Genomic DNA, 24983 nt, shown 5'->3' with positions numbered 1-24983 from the left:
TTTCGTTTCGATTAATTACGCTATTCGAATCCAAAAGCGTGGCATACTTATAACAAATTACTTGGAGTATTCTGTCACTATCTCCAGGTCAATAATGAAAATCTTGATCAGGATCGAACTTGATTGTCGGTCACTATTCATGTAATTTTTATTTCTGTGCGAGAAGTGGTCAAATCCAAAAATGAGTACACTGATTTTTTGACATAATGTCACATACTTCATTGAGCATAATTGAGCAAATGCTCAATGAAGATATGATAAACAAAATTAAGTTCCTACTTTTCATAGTTGTAATCCAATCACATAATACCAAAATATTATAGCACTGATCACTTATTAACATAAGATTTATTAGGTAACCTGTCAAATATACAGACATTAAAAATTAAATTTTCCAGGCAAAAAAATATTTGTATTTAGTAATGAGCAAATTATTATTGTCTCTTATATAATTAAGACTAGCTTCCGCTCGCGGCTTCGAAGCTAAATTTCATCGAAATCCGTCTAAAGTTTTTGCGTGATTGAGTACAAACAACTGAAACATACCAAATAAAATTAGTAGAATTATAGTTCAATTTACGTATATATTTTAGATCATGCCGTATCATACTATATTCAAATTATATGTATCGAAAATCCGACACATTTTCATTTACAATAGTGTTTGTGTTTCGAACGTGTTCAGTTCTTTTGTTACGTAATGGAGACGCTTGCAAGTTATTACAACCTGGTGTTCTACGAGAGATCAGGTGATGGAATATGGCGTTAAGCCATTTAGACAGTTCGACATTTTACGTGAATGTCAAACTGAAATTACTTTTTACTTATTGCCACTTAAATATAATGTTTGCAAAATCATACGTGATTTATAATAATATTACTACATAGCATAAAAAAGTCACTTCTCGCCTTCCCTAGGCTCAGATCTTATAAACTAGGCAACAGATTTAAATGCGGTTATCATCAATAAACAGTCTTAGGATGGTCGCAAGTTTCAACAACGATATTCTTCCAGATTCATCAATTAACACTATTTTCACATTTATTTTACCCACTAATCCGTGTTTCACAATACATCCCGTAGTCTCCAAATCTCCCTATAATTCTAATTATTTAAAAAATAATTAGCATTATAACAAAACGATATAAGCGTTCGATTTCTTGACATTATTTTTCTTACCGGCCAGTATCAGCCATTCGGCAAGTATTAATCGTGAAAAATTAAAATATTACATTACAACATATGCTAAAAATAGTCAATCGATATATTATTAATTAAATTATTCTAATAAATTATAGTTATAAAATGTGTAAAAAAATAACTCTAACAACGGAGTGATTCAAGAGGAAAGTGAATATGTATAATACTTGTGTATTATAGTAGAAAACGCGAGAAAATCAACTTTCCTATCCATAAAAAAAAAAAAACTTTTCATGTATGTCCTTCAATCTAAAAGTTGTAAATATAGATTCTCATTATATCCATGTGAGCTAGTTTGTTATAAACCGGGATTGAAATAAATATTGTATAAATATAACGTTAAAATGTTGTCTTCACGGTGATTTAAAATCGACGTCTTGACGAAACACTATCCCTATCTCAGCTAAGACTTTTAATAATATATGACCATTGTCAGACGTGACAAGGATGGAAAGCGTAATATAAAATACTTACATTTACGTAATTCGTTTTATGGATAGGCCATTATTATTTCTAAGCACCTGTCGAGTTAATTCTTTGCTCGGATCAATTAACGTGTCAGACGTGAAATTAAAACTCTGTGTGATGAAGGTAATGATAATGATGAGAGAAAGTTATTGTCTATATAAACGACACTCAATTTCAAAACTACCTTTAAATATATTTGTGAATTAAAAAAAAAAAAAAAACTAGTGTGTCTCCCGCAACTTCGCGTTTATTCAAATGATTTTTTAGGAATTTCGAAACCTATGACAGGTTTCGTTTTGATTTAACTTCATTGTGAACTACAAGTCACTCATCTACAGTTGGCGCCAAAATTATAAAACCTCTTTCAAATGAAATTTTTAAATATTAAATAGTATACATTAGTTCAGTTAGAATTGGAATTTGTCGAAAATAATTTCAATTTCATTTTTTTATTTTACATCCATAGCGCCGCTCTCTAGCCAGCTAGTAACTTTAAAAAAAAATTTTTTGATAATTTGTAACAATTTAGTAAAATGCCATCAAGAATCCGCTTTAATTTTCTGCACAAAAGCTGTAGCTCTTCAAAATAAAATCATAAGCGATTTTTATGTGCAGCTTTCGTCCCATAATCACTGGGACAAAAATCGGCTTACGTTAATAATATATAAGATATCTTGTCTCTGTTAATTCTGTGATATTTATATTAAAGTAGTAATATCTTTATGGTGTACAATAAATAGTAATTATTTTAATTAAATAATTGAAGGAATAAGTATAAGAATAATTGCAATCAAAATATTCCATATGTGTATTTTATTACGTTATTAAGTGCAATCATTTGTTTGATCGATTGTTGATGCAAGATAAAATTACTCTCGAACATTTCGTTAAAAGTTAACAATCATCAAATGAATCCGATATAATTTAAAACAATATATCCGTCAAAGTCTATAGGCTAGTCTTCGTAGTAATTAGAAGTGATTTCAAAATGAGAAAAAGAGCCCTAATCGATTTGTAGTCGTTCGATCCTCTCTCGAAAAATGCATTTATACGATCAAAGTGAAATCGAAATAGTTTAATGAGTAATATAATCTGTAAATGTCTAAGGGCTGCTTTCTTTTTGAGGAATGATTGTGTAGTGCAAATAACAATATTATCCTGAATTTATTAGTAGTAATTAGAACAGTCTCAGGAGTAAGGTCAAAAGATCGATACAGGTAAATAAGGGTAAGCGAAATAAATTGGTCCTAGAGAACAGAGAGAATGCGATATTCCAGAAGCTAACTAACACAAATGGGGGCGATGCCTAATTAGATCTTAATTCAATCTCATTGGTACGGAAACCACGTTTGCATTACAAATACGAAAATGTAAAACGAACCTACTTTTGCTTTCCAAGTACATTCTATACTTGGATGTCAGGGCATCAATACATTAAACATATTCCGTGAAATACCGGAAAGTAAGTATCTAATAAATACACATACAGATGATTGATGATAGGGCTTTGTGCAAGCCATCTTAGTTCCCAAGGTTGGGGACACATTAGGGGAATTATTTCTTACAGCGCCATAGCGCTGGTATTTGTCATTCTGCCTAATATAAATTTAAAAAAAAATAAAAAATTACCAACGGATGAAAACTGAGGGCTCAAAACTCACTCTAGATATGCCCAGCAGTGGGCAAGAATAGGATGATGATGAATTTGAAATTTAATTGAACAGAATCGAATACACAGACGTGACCAAGTCTTTATGGTAGTCATAACGTTACTCAACTAAGTATTATTTAATTGTTTCTTTACGATTAACAATCTTAATAGTATTTAAAAGTTAAAACTGAAGATGTTGACCATTTGTGGTTATCGTAATTATTGAGACTACATATTACGAAATTCATCTTCGGTATTACGAAAATATGCAAAATATTTATTCAAGATTTATTTTTATCGTTAAGGCAATGGTTATATTTGCACTTTTATTTTATTATTAATAAATTATTGTTATGGAACATTGAACATGAATGAGCGATTAGTATAATTTGGTTATATCATAGTACAATGTAGACGTAGAAACTGTATTAAAAATAAAAAAAAGCGTGGATGTAGTATTTATTGACTGCTAAGCCTGGTATATAAAAAAAAATTGTCGTTTACTGACATACTCTGTAATTTAAATGGTGGAAAAGAGTACTACTGAGTTTCTGGCCGGTTCTTCTCGGTAGAATCTATTTTCCGAACCGGTAGTAGCTTTAAATTTAATTTAACAGTGTCACATAATTTAAAAGTTCTTTTATGATGCTACTTGAATAAAGCATATTTTGATTTTGATACACTTTTCAAAAAATATCTCTTTCGGAATCTTGGGGAATTTTTCAACAAAATTAGTATGTTTACAGTCTATTCATGTTTTTATAGAAACAGGGATACATATTTTACTCATATACCCATCGAGTGGTCGTTTCCGCAGTCTATTCATCCGTCTTTGTTCGCTTGCAAATAAAATATCACAATTTCTACTTTTACTTATAAATTCAGGGGACACCTTTTTATTTAATGCCTAACCGAAAAAACTAATAACCTTTTATTAGTAAAACGTATAGACGACGAATGTGTTCATTCGAATTACCCACAATTTTTTATTTTCAAGGTCAAATCGAAGAATAATCAATTTAACAACAAAAAAAAACTTCATGTAGTTGTGTTTCAGGTTGATGGGTGAGTGAGCAAATGACAAAGCGAAGTTAATATATTAGTTCTCAAGATTGATAGCACATTGGTGATGAACCGAATTGTTAAACAGTACCTCTTGTATCATTGGAGCGATGGGGATAACTCACCATCAGGATGTCAATTTGCCTGTTTGCCTAAGTATTTAAAATAAAAAAGACGGTAGCTGACAAGTATAAATAGACCGGCATCATCACATCGTGAACATTAGAAGATCGCATTATGTTTGGTCACGTTTCGAAATTCATAACATTTGGATCGTGATCCGATAAAACGATAGCAATTGATAAACATCGTACAAGTCAATGGAAGTCGTGGTACGTTGGCTCGTTCATACTTAGTCCGTCGAAGATTGTTACCACGATAGAACATTGATTCCCATTAAGTTAAGCGACTGGGGCAGGTGATAGAGTGAAATTGCGATGGCGATTTCCTGGCTTTTATCTAGCTCAGTTTAATCCAATTTATCCCTGGTATCATTTATATCTTGATATTGATGATGTACATATAATATAACAATATTAATAACAATATTTACATAAAATGTGCATTAAATTTTTATACTACTCAATCGCTGGAAGGATATCCAACACATCTTTCTAACATCATCAGTTAAAAAAATTTTTTAGGATAGAATCTTATAAAAAAAACTAATATATTATAATATATATTTGAGGTTTTATAACGACTATGTGTAACGCTTCCATACTTAACAAAGGATTTCGATTTGATTTTACCTGATTTTAAAACCATTGAAGGATGAAAAGACTTCCCGAAGTCAAAGTGTTGCAAGCATTAATATTCAAGTAAGATATTTGTTATCAAGATTTTTAATATGAAAAGCGAAGTACATGTTTTCCAATTATTAATTATAAAGAATAAAAATATGTTGTGACACTTCTATTTGTGAAAAAAATAAATGTTACGTTTGGAACTCGACCAACAACACTCAGAACGCTGGTACACTTCACGTGAACCAAATAACACGAATGAAAACGTAGTATATTTTTAGACTTTTACGATAACGATAACAACTAATGAACTATTTTTATGCCTAATGAAGGAAGTTATACCTACGTATACTTTAACTTTAAGGAGGGTTTCTTTTCAAACAATTTTATTTTAATAGTTCAAAATATACATCTCTTTGGACATAGGGTACACAAAATGAAAACAACTGCGTGTGAATGCTCCTACTGAGGTTCATGTTCCTAGACATAAGACATACGTAATTGATATCGAATCTCACATTCATCCCACTTTTTAATATGTTTTTAATATTACTTTTGAAGTTTTACCTATATCAAGATGTATTCTTTGCCATAGAGCAAGGGATGATTTAAACAAATATTATATTTTGCACATAAAAAATTAGCTGTGATTTTTAGGAACAATCTTCGTTTAAGATTCACTCGTTCCATAGTATGGATAACCCCGGCTCTTAAAGCGCCGTGAGTCAGTGAAGCCGCTAGAGCCAAAACAACTTAAACTCAATATTTAGCAGCTCTATAAAACTGCTATTATATGGTCTAAACAAAGACAGCTATCGTTACTAAATGTCAAATTCATTTCAATTGATTCAGATCCTCGCGTCAAGGACTGGCTGCTTATGACGTCACCAAAGCCACTCCTCATCATCATCTCCGGCTATCTGTTCCTCATTAAGTTTGTGCTACCAAAGTTCATGCAAGACAGAAAGTCGTATGACCTGAGAAATTTCATCAAGTGGTACAACGTGCTGCAGATTATATCCAACGCTGTGGTCTCTTGGGGGGTGAGTTATTTGCTCATTTTCTTATAATATATAAATTTAATTGGCAAATTTGACAACGTAGTGTTTTATTTTATAGTCAATGATAGAATTAGGTCACGTGGTGTATGCATGTATGATGCTATGTACCAATATCGGCGCAGATATTGGCAATAAATTGTATCCGTTTTCATATCGAATAAACGGCTCAGCTTAGAATAATGAACACATTATGTCATATGCTTCTAATAATATAAGCTCACATTAACAGCCTGTAAATTTCCCACTGCTGGGTTAAGGCCTCCTCTCCCTTTGAAATGGTTTGCATATGACCACCACGATGCTCCAATGCGGGTTGGTGGAATACAGATGTGGCAGAATTTCGTTGAAATTAGACACATTAATGTTTACTCACCATGTTTTCCACCGCCGAGCACGAGATGAATTATAAAAACACTTGGAAATTCAGTGGTACTTGCCTGGGTTTGAACCCGAGTCATCATTTAAGATGCACGCGTTCTAACCAATGGGCCATCTCGGCTCTTATATATAATACAAGCTAAATATATTATTCTTAATTAGTCACATAGGAATAAAGAGATTTTATTGTATGCATAGCCTTTATATAAGTATGCTCCTGATTTGAAAAAACAAGTGATTACTTGCTTCTTCAAATATCACAATATCGATGTTTAAGAATAATGTATGATATTGTAACTAGTGATTTAGTTTTAGTTCTTAAATATCCTATTTAGCCTTTCGAGTGTAAAATTAGATATGCCATTTCACCTTGACCTTTACGTATTTGCTTGCGACCTATATTTATCGTCGAAATTACATGTCATACCCAGTGGTTTGTGCAAGATAAAGCGCTTCGTGAAATCGATAGACGGGCCCCGGGATTTTACCAGCGTCTTCACCCTTGTGTTAGATTGGGAGGGTCTGGGGGTGGTGTTAAGTGTAAAGGTTGAAGCTCATTCCACCACACTGCTCCGATGTTAGTTGGTTGACGCACTTGTAACAGAACTTCATCGGAAACATGTATGTCCAATGTTTTCCTTCACTAAAAAGCACGAGATATGTATTATGTCATTAACTCAAATTAAACTCACGAAAACTTAGTGATTCTTGTCCGCATTTTAACCCACAATTTTCGGTAAAGATCAGTGTTCGACTAAAAGCCGAGTTGGCATTTAACATAATTGCCTCGAAATATGAAAGTGCTGTAAGCTTTATTGTATATTAAAAATGATCATAGTGCTATAAATATTATTATCTACATAATATCTGTTCGTGACGAACACGGCAATCGTTCAATTTGAGATTTGATGTTGACATTTATTAAGAAACCTATTTTAACCCAATTTATAAAAAAAATACCGACTAACGACTGATATTCGCCGGTCCTTTTCGATAGAATCCATGTACTCTTCAACCGAAACACTAGCTTCAAATATTATTTAAAACTGTAAAATGACCGGAACCTACTCGAATACTTAGTATATTTAAATTTTTATTACAATGACAATTCAACTTGTATTTAGTGAAAACATGTACCTACTTTGATAATTTATTAGTTTTCGATACCTAAATAATAACCGTTACAAGTAATAAATTCCTCAATTCAATTTGTAAAAATACACATATACTATAGATATACATTTACGAATATATTATAAAAATATAATAAGTCTGATCACAAATTATAACACAAACTTAACAGAGCTTCCCCCGCGTCTGTGTGAACGTTATAAAGTCAAAAACTACAGTACAAATTTTGATACGATTTCAACCAACGGACAGTGACTCATGAGGAATGTTTTAATGATGATTGTTGAATGAGCCGAGATGGCCCAGTGGTTAGAACGCGTGCATCTTAATCGATGATTTCGAGTTCAAGCCCAGGCAAGCACCACTGAATTTCATGTGCTAAATTTGTGTTTATAATTCATCTGTGCTCGGCAGTGAAGGAAAACATCGTGAGGAAACCTGCATGTGTCTAATTTCAACGAAGAATTTCGTTGAAATTAGCCACATGTATATTCCAACAACCCGCATTGGGGCAGCGTGGTGGAATATGCTCCAAACCTTCTCCTCAAAGGGAGGGGAGGCCTTAGGCCAGCAGTGGGAAATTTACAGGCTGCTAATGTTGAAGATGTCCGATAAAAACAGCCAACTGAGAGCTTTAATGGCATGTGCCACGTAAACCAATACAGATTACGAAATGTATTACAATAAAATCTTATGTAGGTGAACTAACCATGCGAACTTAGGACGGGTATCGAGATATAGTATTATATAATAAAGGTATATTTTTAAATACAATTCGGATATCATAGTTTACATATTATTCTTTTTTTTACAGATCATGACGTCCGGCTGGACTACCACATACCACTTCGGGTGTATGCTACCGGATTATTCCATGAATCCAGAGGCGCTTCGAATGCTAAGATTCTTGTGGTGGACGTTAATACTTAAATTAATTGAGCTAGTTGAAACCGCGTTCTTTCTCTTGCGGAAGAAGGAGAAGCAGGCTTCCTTCCTCCATATTTATCATCACGTCAGTTCACTGATCCTCATTTGGGCTGCTGTCAAATATGTTGGTGGTATGTTACTTTATCTTCTAAACAAACGTTTACTTACGTTTTATCTAAGCAAGTTTTCGTTAAGATTATATGTTGTTTGTATATACATATGTATTTATAAGTCGGTTGAGACGTGATTGATTCAATACGTTTATGGAATGTTTTTTAGAATCTGCAGTCGTGTTAATATGTGATGGCATATAGCTTATTATATAATAGTTTAAGTATTTAGTTATATTCGCATGTTTTACCTTTTACTATAAAAACTAAAAAAAAAACTATTCGTATACAAAAATACATTTTAAAAATTTCAAATATGACGGATCTCCCTATACATTATTTTTATTCCAATCTAATCCACTTTAGAGATGAATATTTAATAACTTTTTAATTTCGCAAAAGTTTAATGCAACCTTTCAAAAATTACGAACTTCGAAACAAACTTATCTCCTAAATTAAACAATTTTACTTTTAGTGATGAATTTTCAGAAAAGCTTTATCGACCCTACTTGGCTCATTAACAGAAAACTAAATATTAATTTTCTTTTTTCTATCATCAGAAATGTTAAACTATTACCTCATAGGTACATATATAACCTCTTTTGAAGATCAATTTTAATGACTATCTTTGTTCCATAGCAAATTCTCGTGCAAACATTTTATCCAGTTAAAACGCACCCGTTTAGCCTGTGCATGTATATTCATTAGTCACTTTTAAATTTTATTAACCAATTATTTTTTACGTGGCTTGCTTGCAGTATGTAAAAAAAATTATATTCTATCATTACTATCATACATTTTATAAAGTGAACGATTTCAAAAATTTACTAGCTGAAATTGAAACTATGTTAGTTTACGAATAAAAGTAATATTATGAAATACTTTGCTCATTCAAGATAATTGAGCCTGGATTATGAGACTGGCAGTTCTTTGTCGTTATTGATCTTTGCGAACAATGTCCAAAGGCTTTATGCATCGATGCTGCCCGAGTCGCTTTTCTTTTTAAAATACCATCAAAGATACACTTTTATAAATTCATTAATAGCGAATTTATTTGTACATACAGTCTAAATTACTCGAACCACTACAAGACCTTTTATGCTTTCGTTATACATACATAATTGACAGTATACAGATTAGAAACTATAATTCTTTTACTAAATGATAATATTTTAGCTTTATATTTAGAACAAAAACATTTCAGTCGTTTCTATGAACATAGTTAGGTCTTGTTTGAAAAAGACTAAGGCATTGTCTAAAAACGCGTTGTTTATTTACAACTAGCGTGCGGCGCCGCCACTGTTTCGTTGGAACAATTTAGTCTGCGAAACATAAAGTAAATTATTTCACACGCGATTTAAAAATCCCAGTGTATAATCAGTAATCATATTTCTTTATATAATTGTAACATTTCAAATTCCAACATTATTTTATAGGTATTCTATTAAGATACTATTAATTTACTAGGTATTACTAACATTCACATTGAAATTTATACCAACCAACCAACCTTATTTATATAGAGGTATTTTACCACCATTAACCGAAAACTCTTAAAACTGATGGTGGTAATTAATGAGTTAATTTAGGAATGGAGAAGAAGAAGAAGAAAACGGAGAGGGTACCGCTGGTTTTTTATTGGGTAATCTGGTGTATTAGGGCGCACTAGGCGTCTTGCGTACCGGCGAGTCCCACATCTTGTGGGGGATCCGAGTAAAGCGTTTTTCTAACGAGAAAAAAAAAGGACAAGTATACATGTTTCTTGTCAATAAAGGATCGTGGCATTTCTTTAAAGGGCTTTTTCTGTTCTTAGTAATTTTTCTTTCCGTACAAGTAGTACTTTTTTATTTTGACAATCATTAATGTATTGAATAATGGAATTTGAACTATAATACAGTGCTGTTGGTTTTTACGTGTTGCATGTCAAGTGATTAAAAATGGCGTAGATAGTAGCCGCCATAGCTGTTTCATTTAGTCGGGCTTTCGTTACCTTTTAATTATTATTAAAGTGAAAAGTTGGTTAGTGTCTAGACTATGCATTAAAATCCGTTCATCATGGTCTTTATGTTTTAACTTGTACGTCAGTAATTTATAATATTTTTAACTTTGAAAAGCTCTGAAAAGAGAACGGATTTTAATTTTAATACGTAAATATTTTTTAAGTAAATTTATTGATGTGCTATGAGTATAATATTTTCAAGGCCGATTTTAATTGCAACATTTCGAACGTTTCTGATGCATTTGAACTTATTTCGCTTTTACTTAGTTTAAAATGCCAAAATATATAACTTTATAATAATTACTAACTATACGAAATATTTTGTGATTGTCTATACCATGAACTAAAATAAAGGTCAATAGCTGTTGCGTATAAAATTTAACAAATAACAAGACTTAAACTCGGTACAATTCACTAGTCGAAGAATTATAAACTTCTTAATAAAACATACACATTGAACATAGAAACTGTTCCTTTATTTGAAATCTGTTAACACTTACAACTTATTTATCTAAAAGTGTTTATTAAATATTTTAATCTCTGCATAATCTACTGGCCGACTTACTTGTATACATACATCTATACCTTTATAACTTAACGGTGTGTGTGACAGATAAGGGATTTGATCGTAAGTTTTTTTCGCCATCCGTTACACAACCTTTACCTACTTCTTTGGAGAGAAAAAAATACTTGAAGGATTATTAAATGTTTAAAAACTTGCAATCCTTTATGTTATATATTCATATAACAAAGGTCTCCATATAGAGTAACTAACGAACCGTGCTGAGACGTTCACATTTCACAATATTGTGCAAACTGTAACGAGCTGAAACGCTGTAGGTTAAAAGTCAGATAAATAAATTAGATTTACAAACATGGCAACGTCTATCAAGCTTTGTATTACGCTTGCCGTTGAAATCATTAGCAAACGTACGTAAGAGTTCAAATTACTGTAAGAAAATTCAATCTATACTAATATTATAAATAAGAAAGTAACACTGTCTGTATGTTTCAACCGCAAAATAAGAATTACAAATTCATCAAATATGATGCGGAATAATTTGACTTGTTCGATAAGTCACAACTTAGGAACATAATGCGACTTTGCATACGCATTAAAGGTCACTTCGAGCAAGAACTTTAATTAGGCTAAATTAAAAAATGTTTTAATTGTAACTTAGTTACTGAACTGTTTCTGTTTATAAATTTTATTTTAAATTTGTATTTTAGTTTTATTTAGATTGATTATTGTTTTTAAAAATTGCATTTTTGACTTATTTTGATAAAAACTAAAAAACGTGATAACTCAAAAATGATTCACTTTGGCATCATGCGTATGGGGTTTATAATTATCGCAAATAGTCACCGCTATCACCTCCTAACGGGAATACGTCGAATTACCAATAACCCTGTATATGTTTCTCACAACGTCGAATAATCGATAACTATTATAGTTAAACTGACAGCTTGGTATTGGATGTAGGGGCGTGAACGTGACAGTGATGGGGCTGGGAGGGATAATGCTATGTATTATTGTCAACAGATTGACCTAGATTGATAACACACCGAATCAATCAATGCTACCAAATTTGAACCTTTATGTTATAACCTTCATGAAAGTTTTTCCTAAGCTATAAATAAGTAATGGAAAAATATATTTTTAAAAAGTAATATCGAAAAGTTATATTGTATAACAGTAGAAGTTACTTCTTGTACTCTCTGATTGCTGATTTATCGATCATAAAATAAATTTGATTATAAAAAAAATTGGTGAATATTAAGTCTTTATTGTGCAAGCCCGCCTGGGTTGCTAAACCACCCACTCAACAGATATACTACCCTCAGACAGCATTACTCAGTGTTTGTGTGTTCCGGTTTGAAGGGTAAGTGAGCCAGTGTAACTACAGGCACAATCTAACTTGGTTGGTGGTGCATGATGTAAGAAATAGTAAATATTTCTTACAACGGCATTGTCTATGGGCTGTGATGGCCATTTATCATTCGCCTACCTATACCAAAAAAAAATGTGTCAGGAATTTCGTTTTTTTATATCGCATTATATAAGAATAAGAAAATATACGAAAAAGTTAATTAAGGTCACGAATATTTTAAATTGAAAAAAAAAGGATATACAATAAAGAGAAAAAAAATTAAGAAGAAATATCGCAAATACGATACGATTGCAGTCATTGCTTTTTTCTTATTATTTCTTGCATTATTCTCGGTTCTGAACAAAAATAGGAAAGCCTCTCCTCGTGTTATTTCAAATTACTAAAGTGATTGTTTTTGAAAATCTTATCTGATAATAGTTACAGTTTGCAAATGTGTCGGTTTTGTGCTCATTTCCTATTGAGGAGAAAAGTTAAGGCTTATGTCACCACGTTGCTCCAGTGCGACTATCCACTCAGGATACACACGTGATAGATTCTCCTCAGACATGTATATGTATATGCAACGTGTATAAGTTGTACTTGCAGGAACACGAGATGAATCATAACATAAATGAAGCATAAGCAAACTGATATCTGATTGGTGTAATATAAATCCTCTATTTGAAATAGATACTCACATAAAATTTTTAATGTCTCACGTTCCCGTCTAAATGTCGAATTTATCGGCTATAAAGTTAGTTATTTTAGTATCTTCTGGGTCTTCCTCAAGGCGCTTCTAAAGCGCGATTACGCGCGTAAGATATATGTACAACACGTAGTACAATAATTATTATCATGAAATTATATAACAATTTCTTCATCAGACCCTAACGTTTAAAAGCGGTTCCATGAAGAAATACCCAAATTTGCGGCCTATAAATCTCGCTTTCGGATACAAGAACATTTCGAACCTAACCTAACTATTTACAACTAGATAAATGAGAGAGAAATAATTAGGTCTCCTAATCTTCTAGAACCTATAGTTGCGAGTGCGCACCAGTTGTGCACAATATCAGGACCATTTATACCCATGGCACAATGGATGCTAAAAAACCAGGCACCCAGGCACCTGATCGAGTCTTAGATCATATGTGTAGCGCTGTAGATCTTTAAAAATCATTTTTCACATAAATCGAGATGTTTATCGTTCTTAACCCCTTATGCTACCGAGAAGTTGATGTCTTAACTAATATTATAAGTGTGAAAGTTTTTGAGTTAAATTTGTTTCGCTATCACGTCCTAAATACTCAACTGATTATCATGTTTTTTTTTTTCATAACGTGTATGCAATCCTTAGGAAAGGGTACCGATAATGCGAATATTCTTATAAAGTCGCAATCTTAAGCAAATATAGCAATCGACAGAAAACTGCACGTTACTTGGACGAAGCAATAACCATTATTTGGGAATTATATTTGCTTTCGTAGTATATCTCCACGTGGTTTAGGTCGATTCCAGTTCAATGGGGGGGTTGAGCCTTGGAGGTAACTTAATATATCATTTGCCCTTTTAAGCAAACATATGAACATTAATGCAATAAAAAAAGACAATCATTAATATATAATTCGAAGGCAGTGAGTTATCGTTATTAAACAAATGTCGAGGGTAGTTACCATATACAATTGCCGTACATTTGAAGTCAAAACAACCGTTTAAGATAAAACAGTTCAGTTCAGTCTCAGTTCCCAAATTTGTAAAGTTATTTATATAGCAAGAAATCACTGATTATACCTGGTCCCTGTGTAAACGCTATCGTTACGCTTTTGTTTTATATCGCATACAAACTCCTCGTTTTATTAACTGGGTTAAAATAAAAATTTGCGGGAAAAAATATCCATTAGGTTAATGCAGCTCTACATTATACACGGCTACAGGTTTATGCGCAGGGAAAAAAACTGTTATATGGAAACTTATTACCGCAGGGAGAAGTAAATAAAATAAAACTTCATTTATATGACGTACTTTAGGTTTTTTTTAATTAATTAAGTTCGTGATTTTATTTTTCGTATATAATAAATACGGGAGTTTAAATGTTCGTTACTTAATCACACCAGAACGGCTGAACGGATCTGAATGATATTTGGCACAGAGATAGATCATAGTCTCTAATAGCACATGGGGTTATTTTTATCACTAAAACCTGATACGAGGAAAACGAACGGTAAATACCGAATATCCCAGCCAGAGAATCTGGTAAGAATCTGGTAAGAGTCTGGTAGAAATTAGTAAATTTGCTAATTTCAAGCCTAGGTGGCCTGAACGTGAACCGAAAAACCCGAGCAAGCACACCACAAATTGAATATACGTAATATGCGTTTATAATTCATCTCATGTTCGGCTGTGAAGGAAAACATTGTTAGGAATTCATATGTTGGATGAAAATCTACAACTTGTAGGTATATCTACCAATCTGCATTGGAACAGCGTGTTGGAATAACCTCCTATCATATCTTGATACATACATTAAAACGATATCGTATCGTGTTGACACACCAATACGTCGGAACAAAGAGCTCACAGTTCGATTATTAAGATTATGTTTGCTTGTCTGTTTATGTTTGCACGAAAATGACTGGATGGATTATTGCGAGATATTAATTAACTCAGAAAACAGTCGTAAAATTGTATATTTCGATTAAAAGTGAACGTTGAAGTCGTGGGGCTCGTTTGGTGTAATCGTTTACGTTTCGTCAGCGTTCATGCCTTTTCTATATAATGTAGTAATAAATCGATAATAAATCGTTTTTACTACAGGTTAATCGAGCGCGTCAGAACACGATAAGATTCTGAGTAATGAACACTACTGACATTATAGAGCGAAAACACCATTTCCAATAGCTTTCAGCGAAACTTACATGAAAAATTTAAAATCGATATCGATTCGCTTGTCTTTGCAATTCGCATTTTTAAGGAAGGACGTTATCAATTTGATCTTTTTTGGGTATGTTCCTCGATAGCTTCTCTGACTATTCACTATTATTTTTATCTCTTAATATAAGGTCAATTAAAAAAAAGGGAAAAAGAGGAATAAGAGTGGTATATTTATTATGGGATTGGGAATGGGATTAGTTATTATTGTCTTATATTTCTTTTAAAAAGATGAAATAATCTATTTACAAGGGTGGAAATATATTTCTTTCTTCTCTTTCTTAAAAGAAGAGAGAAAGAAGCGCTGTGTCATTTGATATGGTCTATATAATAACCATACCGTTTGATTTGAATTAACTATGAAAAATAATAATAATTATGAAAAAAATATTTGCTTGCGTGTTAGTCATTATATTATACACTTAAATTAATAACATAGACTTATTTAAATGTTAACTTAAAGCATCAGTACCAAATGTAATGTCTTTTTTAATAGATACACGTCATTTTGTTTCTGTTGAATGAACAAACAAGATGAAAACTGTACGTGTCTATCTTAATTTAGTTAAAATATAAAATAATATGAAAGAAACTTGTTGGGTCCTCTGTACTATTTATCTGTGTTGGAGTCACTTTTAAGGATTCCCAACAACAACATGATACATATAATTAAATTGACAAGATTTCATTTCAACTGTTCACTAATAAAATATCGAAAACTGACCACTACTGACTACAACGTTACGCTTTTTTAATTCGTCTATCCTTTATTCTAATATTAAAGACAATATCGCAGTGTCGCATATCACCTTTTGAAATTTACTATCGTATTATGCGACGAGTTCTGAGAACATATTAATCAAGAAATAGACAATTTTATTTATCCTAAAATTAAAATGAAAATCATAGACATCGTTTATAGCGTCAAAATCATCATTTTAGAAAGTATATTAGGTGAAGCTACCACCGGTTCGGAATGTAGATTGTACGGAGAAGAACCGGCAAGATATTCATTAGTTAGTCTTTTTCAACATATAAAATACAAAGTTATGTTAGCCAAATACAATTATATTATATTTATAACAACAAGTATTAGCTCCACGCCTTTCTATAATCTATATAATCCTGTATGGAATAAAATGCTTTTTTTATTAATGTATTTTTTACAAATTATTTAAATTTACGAATCGGTATTTTATTATAGAAACGGATACCTTGCCCCAAAAGGGACTTATTGACTTTGCGGAGCCGGAAACTTGGCGTTACAGGCTTATCCTTACTTCTCGTCCCCATATTATGATTATTACTGTTTCTATCAAAGTGATGAATCTTACTGTGAATGTAAATAACATTGTTGTAAATAAATTGTGACACACCAGTAAGTATTTCTAGTCTGTCAAAAACATCCCGAAAGGAGTTCCGAGGCGTTTCTTTTTATACCGGAAATTTCAAAGATTACAGGAAACAGAAAAACAAATTAGATATCTACGTTTAAAGACGAAGAATACGAAACTGGTATTTACAAACAGCTCGCGTTACGTTGGACATTTTAATCTTGGATTAAATAAAATCATATATTGCGTTCGTTACTTCCAAATATCAACTTTTTTTTACACAAATTATTATCAGTGTTGATTTTTTTTGTATAATTACATATCGAAAAAATAATAATCATTCTAATCGGCGAAGCTAACGTAAAATGAAATGAAATGTTTAAATAAAAATACAGACTTCAAATTTAAAAATAAGCTATATTAAATGCTATTTAAAGATTTACAATAACTAATTTAATTTTTGAGTCTGTGTTACTCAAAGCTGGGCATATTCATGTCATGAATCAGATCAATTTAATACGAAATCGAATAGAAATAACTCCATCAGTAAAAAATATATTCTTATAATCGATTCACAATTTTGTACAAAAACTTTATTGTCATACATAAGTACTAATATTGATTTTGATGATTGTTGTACAAACCATTTAACATAAAAAGGCTTTAAAGTCGTAATTTGCAGTAATTGAAAAGTTCTGTAAAGCAAAAATCTGAATACAGCAACCTGGGTGTTTGTTCAAATTATCGTAAAGATGATTTCAAAGATATTATTTTATTACTTCATGCGTACAACCTACTGCTTTGAATAACATAAACTATTATTATTATTAATAATAACATATTATGAATATTTAATAAGCACTCCGTTAGCGCTTTTAATGTACAATAACATTTCATTTACTATTATTGTTATTTCAACATAAAGTGGTCACTATCGAGACACAGGAAGTGACAGGAGTGTAGGTAGTAAATAGTCATCATCATCATCAACAAACTTTAAAAAAATAATAATATATGATTGCAGACAAACTGCAAATATTACTTACTTACTTGGTGGTAGGGTTTTGTGCAAGCCCTTCTGGTTAGGTGCCACCCACTGATCATATATTCTACCGCCAAACAACAGTACTTAGTATTGATGTGTTCCGGTTTGAAGGGTGAGTGAGCTAGTGTAACTACAGGCACAAGGGACACAACATCTTAGTTCCCAAGGTTAGTGGCGCATTGGCGATGTAAGAATGTTTAATTTTTCTTACTAACTAGATGGTAACCACTTACCATCAGGTGGCCCTTATGTTCGTCCGCCAAACTATGCATTAAAAAAAAACCGAGTATCAAACAAATTATTATATCTCTTCGTACGTAATAATGTCAACCTCATTAGTTTTTATTAGACCGTTCATAAATAATATGTGTTTCTTCATTACGACGCTAACGATATCAAAACGGCATTTAGTTTTCATAGCGGTCTAATAATAATCCTAGACGTAATTAAGGTTATGCTTCACATTTATGAAAAGAAAAAATATCACCTGCACTCCTCTTTGAAAAGCCTTAACATTTCCGCAACTGTATAAAAGTTATGACATAGTAAAGATTATTTAAGACTTTTTTTTTAATTGCACATTTAGGTCAAATAAAACAAGGCTAGACGAGAGACTTTATGACGTCCGTCTGGATATAAACGACATTCTACCGGCAAACAGTATTACTTTAGAGCCAGTGTGATTACGAGCACAAGCGACATTACATGTTATAATTCATAATTCTAATATATTGGCAAAGGTATTCACAAGGGCTAGCATTTGTAAAAAAAAAAAACAAAACGTATATCTTTGGTAATGAAAAGTAATATTGACATTAGTAGGTGACCCATTTTCCCGTCTGTTTTGTGACTATCAACAAACAATACATCCAAGATTCATCTCTTTACTAAATTGGATTAGACAATGATGGTTTCGTTAGTCTTTCTTGTTATGGTGCCCTATTCGTACCTTTGAGATAAACTTTTATAATTGCCTAAAGTATTTTTTTTTTGTGGCTTTTATAGGCACCGATTATTTCGCCAATGTCACGTACGATGGGCCTAAAGCATAACGTAATTTAGTTATGACAATTAACCCAAAAGATCGTGCAAAACAAATTTTAAATGTGGAAACAAATTTTAAATGTGGAAACAAATTTATAATCTATATTTATATTACTAAACTTTTTTTTATGGCATTATTTGGCGGACGAGCATATGGGCGACCTGATGGTAAGTGGTCACCACCGCCCATAGACAAAGGCGCTGTAAGAAATATTAACCATTCCTTACATCATCTATGCGCCACCAACCTTGGGAACTAAGATGTTATGTCTCTTGTGCCTGTGATTACACTGGCTCACTCACCCTTTTAATCGGAACACGACAATACAGTGTACTGTTATTTGGCGGTAGAATATCTGATGAGTGGGTGGTACCTATCCAGACGGGCTTGCACAAAGCCCTACCACCAAGTACTGGTGCTGAATGCGCTGATCTAAGGTTGGTAGCACGTTGGTATTGAATTTTTTTATTATATTTTTTTTATGTTGGCGGACGAGCTAATAGTAAGACGCCATCTGATGGTAAGTGGTCACCACTACCCATAGACCACTGTCTTAACAGCAGTACTCAGTATTGTTGTTTTTCGGTTTTAAGGGTGAGTGAGCCAGTGTTACTCCATTTTGAAACAATCTTCAATCAACAAAACTCAGTGCAAGGATTATATGCAGCCTGCATCTGGGTACCATAAAATGTTCTACCGGTGAATAGGATTACTCAGTATTGTTATGTTCCCGTTTGAAGAATGAATGACCCAACGTTACAGGCACGAGGCACATAACATCTTAGTTCCCAGGGTTGGTGGCGCATAACGTCAGACAGTCTGAAAAACTGTAAGCATGCGTCATTTGTATAAAACAGGCATGTATAATCAATCGCGTGGCACAAAATTAGTGTCGTATTCACAAAAGAAAAATAAAATTTGATATAATTAATTTGACTTACAAATCAAAGTATAAATCGTATCACGTAGTATAAAACCATTTATACAGTTTTACTTTTAATATAATTGTGGTCAATACTAATGGTGAATAAAAATAAAAATAAATCTTACTATTGATAGAACTAAACGTAAACATTATCGTAAATTATGATATTTTTACGTAGTAAATTTGTTCTACATTCATAGTCAAAAGCACTGTATATATATTATAATATACATAGCAGCTTAGGTGATAGTATTTATTCATAAATGAATATACTAGCATCACTTTGCAAAGAACGTATTTTTAATATGGAATCGATTAAATAATTGCGTATATTAATACGCGTAAAAACTTACTGCGACAAACACGTTTAACCGTTTAGGCACGCAAGAAAGAACAATGAAAATCGAAAAAACAAAAAAACAAGAAAAAAGAAAACATTATGTCCAACTTATTACAACTAATTAAGCTTGTTTATATTTGGAAACATCATAAATAATACCATCATTGACTAATATCTTTCAAAGAGTTTTAATAGATTTTATGCTGGCAAAAGTTAATTGAATCGGGGCGTGATTCCGTCCCCGGCCTTGACATCGCGCTTAACCCACCCGGTACGTAAATAATTATTATAGCGAATGCATTATATTAATGGATATCAACCATATGAACAACGTTTTTACGCCTTTGTCACTAAAAGAAAAAAAAAAAGGAACACAGTGCAGTAAAATCATATTCCAATTTTAAATTACCCAGAGACTGAAATTGTACGAAATGAATATGAGTTATTCCTTAAATCAGATTTTTAAAATTTTCAAATATGTAGATAGATGTCTTGTATGGAGTAGTAAATAACTCCGAAATAGGCCAATACGTAGTCTCCGGTCAGGGAAAATATTTGGAGATCATTTCTTCGTTCTCATTTTGAAAATGTAGCATCTTTGAATCATAAAAATAGTGGTAGTACTTTAAAATTAACATCGATACTTTAACTACTTCTGAACCCAAACTGACTCAATTTGTTGAGCGAGAAGTGAATATAAGGTATAAACTAATTATATATATTTTTTTATTTAACATTAAAAGGTTACGAACTTAGCTATAATTATACCAGTTTAACAGTTATAATTAAAAGTTACTATAATTAAAAGCAATCAGACTAATATTATACATGCGAAACTAAATATAACTCTCGTCTGTTTTTAACCTCTTCGTGGCTAAACTAGCGAACCGTTCATAATAAAATCAAAAATAGACGTAGCCATCATAAAGACATGCATATCAATTACGAGAATTGCAGAAAAATATATTTGACGCGAATAAAGTGACGAAACACGAAAGTGAGTTAGTCCACTAGTACTTATACATAAACAATAAATATTTTTTATAGAACTTGGAAAATATTTCCAAACGTTTGAAGCTACATGTAATTTAACATTGCGTGATTTATTCAAGAAGTTAAATTTATGAAACAACAAGATGAGCTGTGTATATCAGCTTGTTGATAAATATCTCGTATATACAGATGGAGAGTAAAAAACAACAGACGTTGGACCGTGTAATGTAAACAATATAGGTACATATTTCACTAGTGATTTATTAATGTAGCATATTTATTTACATTCTGGTATTTACCTTCACATATTTACTAATGTTCGACCAGTGGACGAAATTTGACACTATTATTGATTTGATAAATTTCTGGGAAACATTTAAGAATTAATCTTTTTTTTATAGATTGGCAAAATTCTACCACCTTTTTCGACTAAGCAAACTCAGCGGGATATTTTATTTTTTGCTTATTTATATGTAGAGTGTAGACTCTTAGTGGTATTCAAACCATTACGATTATAAATGCGTCTATTATAATACCAGTCCGTTAATTTCCTACTGCTGGGCAAAATACTGACCACGAGATCGTAGTTTATTAGACACACACATCCATATGGCAAAACTTCTATAAAATAATGTCATTTTCATGAGATTCCCTTAAACGTTCACGAGATGAAATAAAAATTAAGCACACGAAAACTTATTACTCTTCAGTCGGATTTGAATCAGTTATCTTTGTTCAAAGCATACGCTAGCCACAAGACCATACAGACTTCGGATCATCGACTTTTCTGTCTCATTGTCTGTGTAATTATCGGCGCGTTAATAAACTTTCCGTAACACATGTTTATTTATTAGTACATCCATTATTTAAATATTGCTACAGACAAAACGGAATTAGTATACCTGGAATATTCAAAACTTCACTATTGAATACAAATCAAGTTAATGCTTGTCCGCTGTTTCTGTGAAAGTGAATGTTATGATAAAGAATATTCGACTTAAATATGATGATAATAAAGTTGACTATAATTCGACAAGTATTGAGAATAATATTGACACAGTCATATCATGTTTGGGGACATTGTATAACTGGGCGTTGTATTGGTATATAGTATGTATGTGTGTAATATTTTCTTTGAGTGTTGGAACAGAAAAGGTGAAATCTTATACGCAGTCTACAGTCCCAAAAACATTAAATATTTGTACTACATACATAATTTGATTTATTAAATTCATTCGGTAGGTATTGGTTATAAGAAAATACTTATCGTGGAGGAATATATATATATATATTTTATATAAATGATATATTTGGAATAGTTATTTTTTCCTTTTAGCATTTTTGTATTTCGGTATTTTTTTAAATAATGCAAGTGCTAACGTGAAGTATGATTAAAGCTGCGTGAATCGTAATTTTTATTTTGTAGTTCGCACTACGACGAACTACTCCGCACTCGAGGTTTGCAAAAATATTAAAAGCTAACAAAACCGTCAGCATTTTATTTTGAATAACAATAAGAAATAAAACAACAGAACTCAAAACCAAAATACTTAAGGTTTTGTTTAAAACTTTTAATATTAAATAATCGCTTCAATATACTATTATGGTCGACCACCATTTAAATATAAGCCACTTTTATGTAACCCATCTAACTATACACTTGATTCCGAACCATGTTACCAGTGCCTATGGTAGATAAGAAGACCATATTACGGGTCACCAGGTCTACACCACTTGGATGCTCTCAAATCAATAACATATTAGTACGTATACCAAAATCACTATTAACATTGTAAGTAATTAGTATGCATTCCAGTGTTATCATAATTGAGTGAGTATATATCTTGTATAAATGAAGTCAGTTAAATAGAAAGCTTTAGGATAGCTTTAATATATAGATTGTTTGTTGAAATTTTGTATTGAAAACAATTTTGTTGTTACGTAATGCATTCTCTATAAAAAGGATTAAAATATATTATTATTGTTTTAATTTTTCAATGTAAATTATCTCTTTATGTATCTGTACTACAAGGTTTATAATAATGAGTTATTTAACAAAAAAAATTATATAGGTTAAACTCACTTGATTGCACAACTGGCTACTTCAGGCTCTTTAGTTTAATAATAATTTGTTTTTATATCTATGGATAACTGACATTTTCTTCCTTATGTAAGGTCATAGATGTAGCAATAAAATTAATTTATTAAAATATCTATAAAAAAAACATTTTTAGCTAAAAAGTGGCTGCTAATAAGCAGTCATTCGCATTCCATACATATTATTATTATAAATTTGTATATATATTTGTATCTCTATTGTTCTGTAATTTAAGAAGTTCATCACGTCACATCATCATTCCTTTTAGTAGGTACGACTAAAACCCATTAAACAAATCGTTGAATTGAATCATTTCCTTATCAGTCATGTATTGATTCTAAGGAACAAACAAAGAAACAATGATTATCTTGACAGATTACATTGCACATGACTATTGCTTCAATTTAAAAAGTCTACATTAACATTTGGTATCAAATATTAATGAGGACTTGGATAATCTGTACATTTCTAACATATAGAATTGTAATTGCTCGTAACTGAGTTTTGAATATGCATTGGTTTATATATATTATATGGAATATTATAAATACAAAAATAACTCTGTCCGTTACCTCTTCATACTTAAACTACTGATATTGATTGAAGGCATTTGTTTTAAGTGAACTAAATAGTGAGTAAATTTTGGGTGAAGATTTGTGTACAATATAGCAACTATTACATAAAATTAACATAATATGTAATTCTATTATGTGCAGACATAGATATGAATGTGGTTATTATTGCAGAGAAACGCAAATAAATAATAATCACTCGACAAATATCACCGAGACAAGTTTCTGGAGATAGTAATAAATATATCTTCTATTTCAGGTGGCATTTCCTCTTTCTCCCCAATGCTAAACAATGCAGTACATGTAGTTATGTACACCTATTATCTTTTATCTTCAGAAGGAAGTCCTACAGTAAAAGGCTTACTAATTAAGTATAAAAAGTGGATCACTGTCATGCAAATGGTGGGTATAATACTATGAAAATAAATATTACAGGAAATTGTATGACAAATTGCATTCATTTAAGTTGTGAATTTTAAATTTTCATATAATAATAAATTTATTGCATGATTGTTTAATTAAATTTCCTAGTTTTTATTTAGGTAGATGTCTATACATAATATGACTTACTGGATGGTTAATGGTAACCCATTGACAGTTTAAATTTTAATATACAAAAATAGAGAAGGATCACATTTATCACACAAATTTTAGACAGTATGAGCGTTTAAAGTACATAGATTTTTTTATTTTATTTTCAGATACAATTTACAGTGATGTTGGTGTATAGTTCACAAGTGTTTTTACCAAGTTGCCCTGCACCTCTTGGAATTACTTTTATGTATTTTCCTAATGTAATATTTGTTTATTATATGTTTTATAAGTTTTTCAAGAAAAATTACCAATATACTGTTGAAAAAAAAAAACTAAATTAAATGCAAATAAAACATAGCTAGGAACCTTAATAAAAAATAATTGATTATTACACTTTTATTTGTATCAGTTTTGTCAGTGTTAGTTATACTAATAAGTAACCTATTGAATTTTAGTATATTTATAATAGATAATAACTTGTTAATAGTGTGTATCTACATATAAATTAACTGTGATTTACAAGATAAACAGTCGGTACAACTGCCGTTATTTTTATTATTTTCC

General features: G+C 31.4%; 2 protein-coding genes across 4 annotated transcripts in view; one reads left to right on the top strand and one right to left on the bottom strand.

Moving 5' to 3' along the window:
* The window catches only part of LOC125070197 (oxysterol-binding protein-related protein 9), an 89386-nt gene that overhangs the window by 64029 nt on the left and 374 nt on the right, over positions 1–24983 (bottom strand). The gene's annotated exons all lie outside the window — the stretch shown is intronic.
* On the top strand, positions 701–24859 carry LOC125070198 (elongation of very long chain fatty acids protein AAEL008004-like). The gene is made up of 5 exons (XM_047679950.1): positions 701–749; positions 5981–6171; positions 8513–8756; positions 24145–24287; positions 24587–24859. Exons 1-5 carry the CDS (start codon positions 701–703, stop codon positions 24758–24760), a joined length of 801 nt encoding a protein of 266 aa, XP_047535906.1. The 3' UTR covers positions 24761–24859.

This window comes from Vanessa atalanta, chromosome 17 (assembly GCF_905147765.1).
Source record: "Vanessa atalanta chromosome 17, ilVanAtal1.2, whole genome shotgun sequence".
Lineage (NCBI taxonomy): Eukaryota > Metazoa > Arthropoda > Insecta > Lepidoptera > Nymphalidae > Vanessa > Vanessa atalanta.
Note: the sequence above shows the minus strand (reverse complement) of the source record. Positions and strands in the feature narration are given on the sequence as shown.

Excerpts from the sequence above, each read along its gene's own strand:
- LOC125070198 (XM_047679950.1), top strand. The coding sequence starts at position 701 with ATGGAGACGCTTGCAAGTTATTACAACCTGGTGTTCTACGAGAGATCA. Across the intron at positions 6,172-8,512 it reads ACGCTGTGGTCTCTTGGGGG|ATCATGACGTCCGGCTGGAC; the intron begins GTGAGTTATTTG and ends TTTTTTTTACAG. Across the intron at positions 24,288-24,586 it reads GGATCACTGTCATGCAAATG|ATACAATTTACAGTGATGTT; the intron begins GTGGGTATAATA and ends TTTTATTTTCAG.